General features: G+C 41.0%; 1 protein-coding gene across 2 annotated transcripts in view; it reads right to left on the minus strand.

The window, feature by feature from the left end:
* Nucleotides 1-14,170, minus strand: part of NCALD (neurocalcin delta) — a 446,165-nt gene that overhangs the window by 26,085 nt on the left and 405,910 nt on the right. For both annotated transcript variants that reach the window (XR_002734415.3, XM_023225658.1), the window contains exon 5: nt 10,358-10,754. Coding sequence is in view for 1 of the 2 variants with exons in the window: in XM_023225658.1 (XP_023081426.1) it covers nt 10,358-10,735 (378 nt within the window). In the remaining variant the exon portion in view is untranslated. The remainder of the gene's footprint in view (nt 1-10,357; nt 10,755-14,170) is intronic.

Genomic DNA, 14,170 nt, shown 5'->3' on the forward strand with positions numbered 1-14,170 from the left:
AAAAAAAAAAAAAAAAAAAAAAAAACATTAAAAAAGAGCAGAGGTTACAATCCTAATCTCTGATCAAACAGACTTTAAACCAACAAAGATCAAAAAAGACAAAGAAGGGCATTACATAATGGTAAAGGGATCAACACAACAAGAAGAGCTAACTATCCTAAATATATATGCACTCAATACAGGAGCACCCAGATTCATAAACCAAGTTCTTAGAGACCTACAAAGAGACTTAGACTCCCACACAATAATAGTGGGAGACTTTAACACTCCACTGTCAATATTAGACAGATCAACGAGACAGAAAATTAACAAGAATATTCAGGACTTGAACTCAGCTCTGGACCAAGCAGACCTAATGGACATCTACAGAACTCTCCACCCCAAATCACAGAATATACATTCTCAGCACCACATCACACTTGTTCTAAAATCGAACACATAATTGGAAATAAAACACTCCTCGGCAAATGAAAAAGAATGGAAATCACAACAAACAGTCTCTCAGACCACAATGCAATCAAATTAGAACTCAGGATTAAGAAACTCACTCAAAACCGCACAAGTACATGGAAACTGAACAACCTGCTCCTGAATGACTAGTGGGTAAATAATGAAATTAAGACAGAAATAAATAAGTTCTTTGAAACCAATGAAAACAAAGACACAATGTACCAGAATCTCTGGGACACAGCTAAAGCAGTGTTTAGAGGGAAATTTATAGCACTAAATGCCCACAGTAGAAACCAGGAAATATCTAAAATTGATACCCTAACATCACAATCAAAAGAACTAGAGAAAGAAGAGCAAACAAATTCAAAAACTAGCAGAAGACAAGAAATAACTAAGATCAGAGCAGAACTGAAGGAGATAGGGACACACACACACACACACACACACACACACACACACACAATCAATGAATCAAGGAGCTGGTTTTTTGAAAAGATTACCAAAATAGATAGACTGCTGGCCAGACTAATGAAGAAGAAAAGGGAGAAGAATCTAATTGGCACAATAAAAAATGATAAAGGGGATATCCCCACTGCTCCCAAAGAAATACAAACTACCATCAGAGAATACTATAAACACATCTATGGAAATAAACTAAAAAATCTAGAAGAAATGGATAAATTCCTGGACACATACACCCTCCTAAGACTAAACCAGGAAGAAGTTGAATCCTTGAATAGTCGAATAACAAATTTTGAAATTGAGGCAGTAATTAATAGCCTACCAACAAAAAAAGCCCAGGATCAGATGGATTCACAGCCGAATTCTACCAGAGGTACAAGGAGGAGCTTGCACCATTCCTTCTGAAACTACTCCAAACAATAGAAAAAGAAGGACTCCTACCTAACTCATTTTATGAGGTCAGCATCATCCTGATACCAAAACCTGGCAGAGAAACAGGAAAAAAGAAAATTTCAGGACAATATCCCTGATGAGCATTGATGTGAAAATCCTCAATAAAATACTGACAAACCGAATCTGGCAGAACATGAAAAAGCTTATCCACCACGATCAAGTCAGCTTCATCCCTGGGATGCAAGGCTGGTTCAACATATGCAAATCAATAAACATAATCCATCACATAAACAGGACCAATGACAAAAATCACATGATCATCTCAATAGATGCAGAAAAGGCCTTTGAAAAAATTCAAAACCCCTTCATGCTAAAAACACTCAATAAACTAGGTATTAATGGAACATACCTTAAAATAATAAGAGCTATTTATGACAAATCCACAGCCAATATCACACTGAATGGGCAAAAGCTGGAAGGACTCCCTTTGAAAACTGGCACAAGACAAGGATGCCCTCTCTCACCATTCCTATTCAACATAGCATTGGAAGTTCTGGCCAGGGCAATCAGGCAAGAGAAAGAAATAAAGGGTATTCAAATAAGAAGAGAGGAAGTCAGATTATCTCTGTTTGCAGAAGATGACATGATTGTATAATTAGAAAACCCCATTGTCTCAGCCCCAAAACTCCTTCAGCTGATAAGCAATTTCAGCAAAGTCTCAGGATACAAAATCAATGTGCAAAAATCACAAGCATTCCTATACACCAATCATACACAGACAGAGAGCAAAATCATGAGCAAGCTCCCACTCATAATTGTTACAAAGAGAATAAAATACCTAGGAATACAACGTAGAAGGGATGTGAAGAACCTCTTCAAGGAGAATGACAAACCACTGCTCAAGGAAATAAGAGAGGACATTAAAAAATGGAAAAACATTCCGTGCTCATGGTAGGAAGAATCAATATCATGAAAATGGCCATACTGCCCAAAGTAATTTATAGATTCAATGCTCTTCCCATCAAGCTACCATTGACTTTCTTCACAGAATTAAAAAAGTACTTTAAATTTCATATGAAAGCAAAAAAGAGCCTGTATAGCCAAGACAATTCTAAGCAAAAAGAACAAAGCTGGAGGCATCATGCTACCTGACTTCAAACTATACTACAAGGCTACAGTAACCAAAACAGCATGGTACTGGTACCAAAACAGAGATATAGACCAATGGAACAGAACAGAGGCCTCAAAATTAACACCACACATCTACAACCCTCTGATCTTTGACAAACCTGACAAAAACAAGAAATGGGGAAAGGATTCCCTATTTAATAAATGGTGTTGGGAAAACTGGCTAGTGATATTCAGAAAACTGAAACTGGACCCCTTCCTTACACCTCATACAAAAATCAACTCCAGATAGATTAAGGATTTCAACGTAAGACCTGAAACCATAAAAACCCGAGAAGAAAACCTAGGTAATACCATTCAGGACATGCCTATGGGCAAAGACTTCATGATGAAAACACCAAAAGCAATGGTAACAAAAACCAACATGGACAAATGGGGTCTAATTAAACTAAAGAGCTTCTGCACAGCAAAAGAAACTATCATCAGAGTGAACAGGCAACCTACAGAATGGGAGAAAATTTTTGCAATCTGCTCATCTGACAAAGGGCTAATATCCAGAATCTACAAGAAACTTAAACAAATTTACAAGAAAAAAACAACCCCATCAAAAAGTGGGCAAAGGATATAAACAGACACTTCTCAAAAGAAGACATTTATGTGGCCAACAAACATATGAAAAAAAGCTCATCATCACTGGTCATTAAAGAAATGCAAAGCAAAACCACAATGATATACCATCTCATGCCAGTTAGAATGGTGATCATTAAAAAGTCAGAAAACAACAGATGCTGGAGAGGATGTGAAGAAATAGGAATCCTTTTACACTATTGGTGGGAACATAAATTAGTTCAATCATCGTGGAACACAGTGTGGCGATTCCTTAAGGACCTAGAACTAGAAATACCATTTGACCCAGAAATCCCATTACTAGGTATATACCCAAAGGATTATAAATCATTCTACTATAAAGACACACACACATGTATATTTATTGCAACACTATTCACAATAGTAAAGACTTGGAACCAACCCAAATGCCCATCAATGTTAGACTGGATAAAGAAAATGTAGCATATATATACCATAGAATACTACGTAGCCATAAAAAAGAATAATTTCGTGTCCTTTACAGGGACGTGGATGAAGCTGGAAACCATCATTCTCAGCAAACTAACACAGGAACAGAAAACCAAACACCGCATGTTCTCACTCATAGGTGGGAACTGAACAATGAGAATATATGGCACAGGGAGCGGAACAACACACACCGGGCGGGGCCTGTTGTGGGGTGCTGGGCGAGGGGAGGGATGGCATTAGGAGAAATACCTAATGTAAATGACGGGTTGATGGGTGCAGCAAACCACCATGGCACATGTATACCTATGTAACAAACCTGCACGTTCTGCGCTTGTATCCCAGAACCTAAAGTACAATTTAAAAAAAAAGAAAAAAAGTATAAAAAATAAAATAAACACATGAATGTAAAAATGTTCATTTGAGGTCCTAAAAATAAATTTGCACATGGTTTTGCTCATTCACCCAGATGTTGATCTAGCACAAAAATATTTTCTTTAAAAAGGAACACAATTGCATTTTGGCGTATGTGGCAGACTGAATGATGGCCCCCAAAGATGTCTACATCCAAATCGCTGAAACCTGTGAATACATTAACTTGTACAGGAAGACAAACTTTGAAGATGTGATTACATTAAGAATATTGAGATGGAAGGAAAAATTCCCCTGAATTATTCACATGGTCCCAGTGTTAATCCCAGGATCTTTTTAAGTGGAAGAGAAAAGCAGAGTAAAATACACAGAGGATGGCAGCCTGAGAAGGCTTCAATCTGCTGTTGCTGCCTTTGAAGATGGATGAAGAGGGCCATAGGCCAAGGAACTTAGTAAGCTTCTAGAATTGGGGAAAGGCAGGGGAAAGAATTCTCCCCAACAGCCTCCAGAAGGAACACACCCCTGAGGAAACCTTAGTTTTAGCCCAATGAAACTGATTTCAGACTTCTGACCTCAAGAACTATAAGATAATAATTGTATTTTTAAGCGACTGGCTTTCTTAAACATTGTTATAGCCGCCAGAGGGGAACTAATCTGGTATGATTCAGAGCTACACAGAATCCACAGTAGTCCCATAAATTTTAGAGTTTTTCCCTACCAATGTTATGAAATACAAAACAATTTCAGCTTGTCACTACAAGCACTATTCTGTGGATACTAAAGCTAAACCACAGGAAGCAATGTCAGGGAAGAGCAACTAGAAAATTTATGAGTTGGAGTTCAGCACCCCATTCATTGTCAAGCTTAATTAATTATAAACTTGTTTTCACCCCAGTCTTCACCCAGACCAGTTACTGGTGTTTGTAGGTGAACAATCAGAAATTCGTATTTTTCTTTAAATTGCTTGAATTTCTCAGTTGTGGAGGGACATGGATCCAGCTAAGAATGTATGTATCAACACTTGTTACCAAGTTACAGGTGTTAACTCATATTAACAAATAGAACCTTAATTTGTTGATGGTTCTCCTGGTCCATAGCTTGCCCCCAACTCATCACTTTCTAACAGATATTTAGAAAAGCACAAAATAGAAACTTGACAGTGACTCCTCTGAAGCAAAGGAACATTCTCCTAAGTGCTGCAGACCAGCCACAAGAAAGAAAAGACGGCCAGACACAGGCACAAAGCTTCCCGCAGCAGTCACAAGGCTTGAGGAGTGTGGCTTTTCAAAGAGGAAGCGAAAAAAAGAAAAAAAAAAAAATAGAATGGGAAGCTCTGTGAGATCCTGCAGTAAATTCCAATTTATCCAGAATAATTGAAAGCAGGGAGATTAGCATAAGAATGTGGCAGAATACATGAATTGTCAGTTTGCAAAGTAGCAGAATAGAATAACATAGCCCTTAATATGAAAATGGTTCTAAGTTTAATTTAATCTCTTTGATGATTTGGAAGTCACCTCAGGGTGCTACAATATTTCCTTTCTGTGGTCATGAATATTAATCATCAGGACTTAGCCCTCTAGAAAACAGTTTAAGAAACTCAAGCTTTCCTCTGCAGGCTTCTTAAAAGCCACGCATATCTGAGCATTTCGTAAGGAATGGGTGTCCTTACAGTTATAGCCTGGAAACACTGTGGGCCTGTGAATGGACTGAGGTGCTTTATAGTGAAGAAAATGCCTCTGGGAGGCTGACGCACCTTGCTTTTGTTCTATTTATTTCATTTCATTTCCTTTATTTATTTATTTTTCCAAAAGACATTGCCCCAAAGCACCTTCCTTCTGATGATCACTTTTTACATTCCTTAGCAAATGTGGTGGAGTGAAGTCAACAGGGGCTGGGTGGGGGTCAATTTGTGCCTTCTGTATATTCTCTGCAATTCTCTCTGTCTCTTGCACAAATTGGATTCCACAGAAAAGGGACAGTGCCCATTTTCCTCCCTATACTATTTGTTCAGGGCCGAGTTCTTAGCAGGGAGTGTTGATTTCATCTGCCCACGAGGACTAAAGGTTCCTCCCTGCCTCAGCATCTGCATCTTCATCAGTACTGATCACAAAACCATTGACCAACAGCCGCCAGGACCACTGGGCAAAAGTGTTGAGCAGGAGCTAACACGGTGCTGTAAACCAAAAAATAAAATTCTAAGGCTCCCCCAATCATCTGAATGAAACCCTCCTCTCAGCCAAGGGCATGCTAAAGTTAACCTGAAAAACGTGCTCAGGCCATGATGGAAGGGGTATTGGACATGCCTCATTGTACCCTCCTCCCTCTCGGAATTCAGGAAAAGCCCACCAGTATTAACAGCAACACAGATCTTACATCTGATAAGAACTATTTCCAAGCTATTCTCTCTGAAGCCTGCTACTTAGAGTCTTCATCTGTATGATAAAACCTTGGTCTCCACAACCACTAATCATAATCTAGACATTCCTTTTTATTGATCATAACTCTTACAACCAATTGCCAATTGGAACATTTTTAAATGCACCTACGACCTGGGAGTCCCGCTATCCCCAGCATTCACGTTGCCCCACCCTTCCAGATGGAATCAATGTACGTACATCTCACATGTATTTGATTGATATTTCTTTTTTTTTTTTTTTTTTTTTTTGCTCAGTCGCCCAGGCTGGAGTGCAGTGGCCGGATCTCAGCTCACCGCAAGCTCCGCCTCCCGGGTTTACGCCATTCTCCTGCCTCAGCCTCCCGAGTAGCTGGGACCACAGGCGCCCGCCACCTCACCCGGCTAGTTTTTTTTTTTGTATATTTTAGTAGAGACGGGGTTTCACCATGTTAGCCAGGATGGTCTCGATCTCCTGACCTCGTGATCCACCCGTCTCGGCCTCCCAAAGTGCTGGGATTACAGGCTTGAGCCACGGCGCCCGGCCTTGATTGATATTTCATGTCTCTCTAAAACGTACAAAACTAGGCTGTGCCCCAATCACCTTGGGCGTATGTTCTTAGGACCTCTTGAGGGCTGTGTCACAGAGCATTGGCCATTCATATTTGACTCAGAATAATAAATCTCCAAATGTTTTGCAGTGTTTGACTCTTCATCGGCAGTATCTAATGAGATTTATTTTTCTTAGATTCCAGTCATGAAGCAATTCTCTTCAAATGGAGAATGTATTCATCCCTTTCACTACAGAGGTGTGGAGCATAGCACTCCCAGATTTAAAGAAAAGAACACAAATAACACTAATTAAAATGTGTCTTTTTTTTTTTTTTTTTGAGACAGAGTCTCACTCTGTCACCCAGGCTATAGTGCGATGTCATGGTCTCAGCTCACTGCAAACTCTGCCTCCCGGGTTTAAGCAATTCTCCTGCCTCAGCCTCCCAAGTAGCTCAAGTAGTTGGGGCTACAGGCGTGAGCCACGACACCCAGTTACCTTTTTTTTTTTTTTTTGAGATGGAGCTTCGCTTTTGCTGACCAGGCTGGAGTGTGCAATGACCTCATCTTGGCTCACCACAACCTCCACCTCCCGGGTTCAAGTGATTCTCCTGCCTCAGCCTCCCAAGAAGCTGGAATTACAGGCATGTGCCACCACACTGGCTAATTTTGTATTTTTAGTTGAGATGGGGTTTCTCCATGTTGGTCAGGCTGGTCCTGACCTCAGGTGATCCACCCGCCTCGGCCTCCCAAAGTGCTGGGATTATAGGCGTGAGCCACTGCACGCGGCCAATTTTTGTATTTTTAGTAGAGATGGGGTTTGGCCAGGTTGGTCTCGAATTCCTGACCTCAAGTGATCCACCTGCTTCAGCCTCCCAAAGTGCTAGGATTATAGGCTTGAGCCACTGCACCCAATCTGAATCACCTTTTAAATTTTAATGTAATTCTAATTTTTATTTAATTAGCAAAGATTAAGAAAAATTAGACAAGTGCAAGGATATGGAAACACCCATCACACACTTTGGAAAAACAATTTTCAGAGTGCATACAGAGCCTTGGAAACGTCTCATATCCTTTGGCCCAGTAATTGCACTTTTAGGAATTTCTTCTCAGGGAATAATCCTGAATATATAAACACTTTATTCACAATAATTATTGATTTGTTTTATTTTTAAAAGTTATAGCATTATGTATAACAATAAAAACTGAAAACAACCTAAACACCTAACAATGGGGAACATTAAGCAAATTATAATATATGGTAGGACTCTTATGCGGCCATTAAAATATCTGTACTCAAAGTTGTTAAAACTTGACAAATACTTTTGTTACTAAGTGAAAATGACAAGACAGAAAACTTCATCCACATAATGAAATCAATTAGATATTTCTAGATGCATGAAAATAGGGCCAGGTGGCCGGGCGCGGTGGCTCAAGCCTGTAATCCCAGCACTTTGGGAGGCCGAGACGGGTGGATCATGAGGTCAGGAGATCGAGACCATCCTGGCTAACACGGTGAAACCCCGTCTCTACTAAAAAATACAAAAAACTAGCTGGGCGATTTGGCGGGCGCCTGTAGTCCCAGCTACTGGGGAGGCTGAGGCAGGAGAATGGCGTAAACCTAGGAGGCGGAGCTTGCAGTGAGCTGAGATCCGGCCACTGCACTCCAGCCTGGGCGGCAGAGCGAGACTTCGTCTCAAAAAAAAAAAAATCAAATAAAAAAAAAAAAAAAAAAAAAAAAAGAAAATAGGGCCAGGAAAGATGTATTAAAAAATTATTAGTAGAGATTCTCTTTGTGGGTAGGGTAGAATTATGAATAAGTTTTTCTCTTTATCTGTCATATTTTTCTATACCGCCTGTGTTTGTGCAACAGACATTGTATTTTTCGTAAGTTTATTCTCAGAGGAAGGGAGGGATCTTTTTTTGTTTGTTTGTTTCAAAATCTTCATCTCTGAAGAATTAATTTAACACAGCTTGTTCAGATAGTTACTGCTCTAGGTGAAGGAACAACCACTGGTGGCCCAACCAGAAAGGAGAAGTAGTTGGCAGATCCTGGAGTGCTTCTGATGAGTCAGGGTCATTTCGAATGCCTGCTTCTGCATCCCACCCAAATATGAATTGTCCCATTAACTGTGCACATGGGTTCAGTCCTACTGTCCTAGGAGCAGGCCCTGGACTTCAGCTTCAAGGCTCAATAACAGTTCATCTTGCAGGCCTCCATTTCCATAACCAAATTCCCTGGGGTTTGCTGTAGGCCACTGCACCCACATCCCACCCTCTCCTGTAGCTCAGTTCTTTTTGTCTCCTTGTGTTATGTCCCCTCACCCATCCAGCACCCCAACAGTTCTCTCAGGGGTTGTAGCTCCACTTCTGCAGGACCCAGATGTCCTGGAATGAGGGCTGGCCTCTAAAATGAGCCCTCTAGGAAGCCAAAGGCCCGCTCCCGTGGCCCTGCTGTCTGCTGCCAAATGCTCTCCCATTGTGCCTCACTTGCCTGCCAAGACAAGGAGTGACTGCCAGCATCCCTGGTGCTGCCCACCCACCCAGTCCTTTTTGTTCCTTGCAGCTGAGGCTCTCCTGGTCCTCTCCTGATTCCTGTCTCTGTCTCCTTATGTTTGTCTCTGGGGCCCACCCACTGCTGAGCCACCTGTCATTGCCATGACTCTAGCTCCTTACCCTGCTTGCCTACCTCCCCAAGTTTGCTGGGGTCCCCCAAGGAAAATGTAGCCAACACTAGGGCCCCTCCCCCTGTTATGTTCAGGAAACTGGCCCTGGGAGAGTGATTTGGGGAGTAAAATGGAGTGTCTCTTACTAAAATGATCTAGGCCTCAGTGCTACAGTGTTTGTACTTCTGATGGAATGGAGCCTGGAGCCCAGATCCCTGCTTTTATTCGAGACTCTAGTAAAGTTGTGAATAAATAATGATGATGATGGTGAACTTTCCATATGACTGGCACTGTGCTAACCATTTAGCATGGAGAGTCACACCTCATCTTAAAATAACCCCATGTTATAGGAGAGTACAACTGATAGTTCCATTTTATAGCTGAGGATACTAAGGCTCGTGTAGGTGAACTAACTTGGTCAAAGTGACTGAAAGATGTAAGATTTGAACCCAAGTCAGAGTTTTATCATTAACCCCCAGTCTGGGGGATATAACCCCAAAAGATCTGGGTCCAGGCAGGTCATTGCAATAAGTTGATGGAGTGGCCACAATGAGTGTGGCCCGAAAAGTATATGTCCATCTGTAGTGTAAGGTCACCATAAAGTATCAGGTGACTTGTAACAGGCCAGATTCCGAGCCCAGTGTGGCCAGAGGTTCTGAGTTTTTCAAGAGATGCCAACCAGGGTGGATTTTTATGTGCAGTCTCCCCACACTGTAATGCAGGTTAAATTGTTCAAACATGCAGGGTGGGCCAAATGAAGTGTCCTGGTCACTCACCCATTTGCAACCTCTGCACTGTGCTATACTGTGCACCTTCCAATTCTTACTTGAGATACACGTCCTTCTTTTTTTAAAGGGCTCAGGCTACGTACCTGCACGATCTCTAGCATCTCTGCCTTGCTGATATAGCCATTTCCATCCAGGTCGTACATGCTGAAGGCCCATTTCAGCTTCTGCTCCAGCTTCCCCCTGGAAGTTACACTCAGGGCGATGATGAATTCTCTAAAGTCTATTGTCCCATCTCCATTTGCATCGAAGGTGCGGAAGACATGCTCTGCAAATTTGGAAGCATCCCCATAAGGGAAAAAGTTCCCATATATTTTCTTAAACTCTTCCATTGACAAATGTCCACTGGGGCAGTCTCTCAAGAAGCCTTTATACCATTCCTGGATCTCATGCTCTGTAAAGTCTGTGCTTTCCAGCAAGTCCTGCATGACCTCCGGGCGCAGCTTGCTGTTCTGTTTCCCCATCCTGGTGGCAAGAATTCAGCTGCAGATAGAAAAGAAAACATATATAATTTGTAGAGCTGCTCTTTAGGGCTGCATTTTATAATTTGTGATTGTTCCTTTGGGAAGAAGAAAAAACAAACAAATAAACTCTATACCAGTCCAATAACACTGTCTAGGTTTTGCAACATACTGGTCAGCCAAACAAAATAATAGAAAGATAGGCCAGTACAGGATGCACAGCAGAATTATAACTGACCAGAAAATGAATATTTCTTTTATACAGAGCCATCCTGAAAGCAAAAGGTTCAGAGAGAGGGTGAGGTAGAGGGAAGTGAGGGCAAGGAAGGAGAGACAGAGGAGGGAGGGAGGGAGAATTAATTGCTTACTTAATTTTGACATCAGTTTGCCAGAGGTTGAGCTTAAATTTAAGAAGGCTGGGGTTCTGATAGCTAATCCAAGTATTAGCAGGGAGAAGTAAAGGAAAGGAGGAAGAGAGAGACCAAGGGAAAGAATTTAGCAGGTTTTATTGCTAGAATATTTCCAAGTAAAATGCTGCTTGGATACCTTCTGAATATTATAAACACAGACATGAAGACGGAAAATGGAAGTAAACCTGTCTAATACCACCAAACTCCACCATGCTAGTTCAGTGATTTAAATGCATGGAATAAATCACTGACAATGTTGGGATTTGATAGTAAAGATGATGCTTCATAAAGTTATGTCTTACGATTTTGGCTCATGAAATAGGCCAAACGTTTCTCTTTAAAATACAAATAACTTTGCATTTTCTTATCATAGCAGTAGCACATATCTACAGCAAAATAGTAAAACAGTGACACATAAAGAAAAAATTAGCATCAGTTCAAATACTATCCCTTAGAGATAACAACTGCTAGCATGTTGATATGTGTTCTTCCAGATTTTTTGTATGTGTACTTAAATATGCTGTTAATATATATTTCCATACGTTTACATTTTAAAAACACAAGAATGCACACCTTTTTGTTATCTATTTTTAAACTTAATATGGTGTGGAAAATAAAGGCAACTTTTACTAGGTGGGGAAATATCTGTAATTATTATTGGCCTTGGGGTAAAATGCCACTTTGATATTTAAAGCTACTGTCTTAAAGAATGATTTATTTTCGGCCAGGCACGGTGGCTCACGCCTGTAATCCCAACACTTTGGCAGGCCAAGGCAGGTGGATCACAGGTCAGGCGATCAAGACCATCCTGGCTAACAAGGTGAAACCCCGTCTTTATTAAAAATACAAAAAAAATTAGCTGGGCATGGTGGCAGGCACCTGTAGTCTCAGCTACTTGGGAGGCTGAGGCAGGAAAATGGCATGAACCCAGGAGGCGGAGCTTGAAGTGAGCTGAGATTGCACCACTGCACTCCAGCCTGGGTGACAGAGCAAGACTCAGTCTCGAAAAAAAAAGAGAATCATTTATTTTCCTGAGTATAGAAAGCACCATTTCTTCAAAACCAAGCAAGTTATTTTCTCAATGCATAAAAAGTGCTTCTCATTTATAGTGCTTTTGCACTAGAGACAAATTGGCTCAACATTTGGCTCTCAATTACCAGTGTGTTTCTCGTTCTGAGGATGCAGAATAAGGCGTGGCCCCTTCTCCCTAAGTGTACCTAGCTGTGTGTGCAGGGGATGGTGGTGACAGTGAGGGGACAATATAACAGATGTGCCACAGAATAGACAGTGGATTCGGTGAGAGTACCTGGAAAAGATGCCCAACCCAAAGGGTGCATGGGTGCTTTAAGGGAAGATTTCTTGGAGGAGGTGATATATGAGATTAGTTCCTAATTCCCAAGGTATATGATTTAAGTGTGGTCAAGATAAACCCCTTCTAAAAAAAAAAAAAAGTTCTGCACTTGTATTTTGCATTTTTCCTCTATTGGAAAAAAACAAAAACAAAAACAAAAAAAACCCTGAAAGCAAGGCTTAGAAAAATTACAGAATAAATGAAAGACAGCATATCTCCATTTTAATAACGATTGTCAATCTTCTTTGCGATTTCAGCCATTGGGGGTTTGTTTCTGTCTCCCTTCTGCTACATGGTCAGACCCTTGAGGCAGAAGACGTCTCCACTGGGGCTGCTTCGTCTTGCTAGGGCCCGCCACAAATGGCATTTGGTGAAAGAATGAATGAATGAAGGCATGACTGAGAAAAATGATTGATAGAAAGGTAACTACAACGTGGAAGCATGGAATAATCTTGGAAAAGGAGGCTTATTGCCAGAAACAAGGGGGCTTGGTTTTCAGGACGCTATTTTACACACTGAAAACTATCTGGTGGTTAAGACTTGAGCTTAGGATCTCTTGTATTGAATTTAGTGAGGCCCGTCTGGTGACCTCACTAAAAATAAACTTCTACAGGGTGGTATTTGTATCTCACACTACTCAAACTGCTTTCATAATACTCATGGTTCAGATAATGACCAGCAAGCCTCATTCATTGCCAAATTTATTGATTTTGTTTTCTGACTTCTGCACTGGAGGCAGAACCTGCCCTGCTCATATGCAGGCATCCAAAGGGAAGGGAGTATGGGGCACCACACTTATGAGTATGGCCAACTGCTGTAGGAAGGAACTTACTTTTTGAGTTCCCTCCAGTGCTTTATTTTTTAAGACTCTGTCACTCAGACTGGAATATGGTGGTGCAATCATGGCCCACTGCAGCCTCAAACTCTTGAGCTCAAGCAATCCTCCTGCCTCAGCCTCCCAAATAGCTGGTATTACAGGTGTGCACCACCATGCCTGGCTAAATTTTTAATTTTTTGTGGAGACGGGGGTCTCACTTTGTTGCCCAGACTGGTCTCAGACTCCTGGGCTCATGCCATCCTCCAAAGTGCTGGGATTGCAGGCATGAGCCACCACGCTCGGCCCAGAGTTCCCTCTTTGGGCAGAATCAAGCAAACACCATTTTATGCAAAAGCAAAATTAAACTACAACTCAAATGGAGAACAAATGGAATTTATAAATTGAACAGTCTAATATCTTTCACTTCCCTCTGTGTCCTTTTTTTCCTTTAGAGATTAAAAAAAACAAAGTTACAGAGGCTGGTTTGTATTAGAATTGTAAAGCTGTCATTTAGTTGCTAAGTTGGCAATTTGCCTGAGGCCAGAATTCAGAAACATCCGGTAATACATAATACCCGGCTTTCTAGAGCTCTGAAACATTTCATGGAATTTACAAGTAAATTCAAGTTTTCCTTTTGGGGAGTTCTTTAGAATATATCTCTTCGGGGTGGTTTTCAATCAAATCACCATTATTACAGTTTGCGCAAATTGCTGCTTGCCTGGTCTTGGGGAAAAATGCCATTTTGATATTCAAATCTATTATCTTAAAGAATGATTTATGTCTCCAATGTATAAAGTACTATTTCTTCACAACCAAACTTAAGTGCCTTTCCCAATGTTTAAAAAGTGCTTCAAATTTAT

The sequence above is a fragment of the Piliocolobus tephrosceles genome, chromosome 7, assembly GCF_002776525.5.
Source record: "Piliocolobus tephrosceles isolate RC106 chromosome 7, ASM277652v3, whole genome shotgun sequence".
In the NCBI taxonomy this organism is placed as follows: Eukaryota; Metazoa; Chordata; class Mammalia; order Primates; family Cercopithecidae; genus Piliocolobus; species Piliocolobus tephrosceles.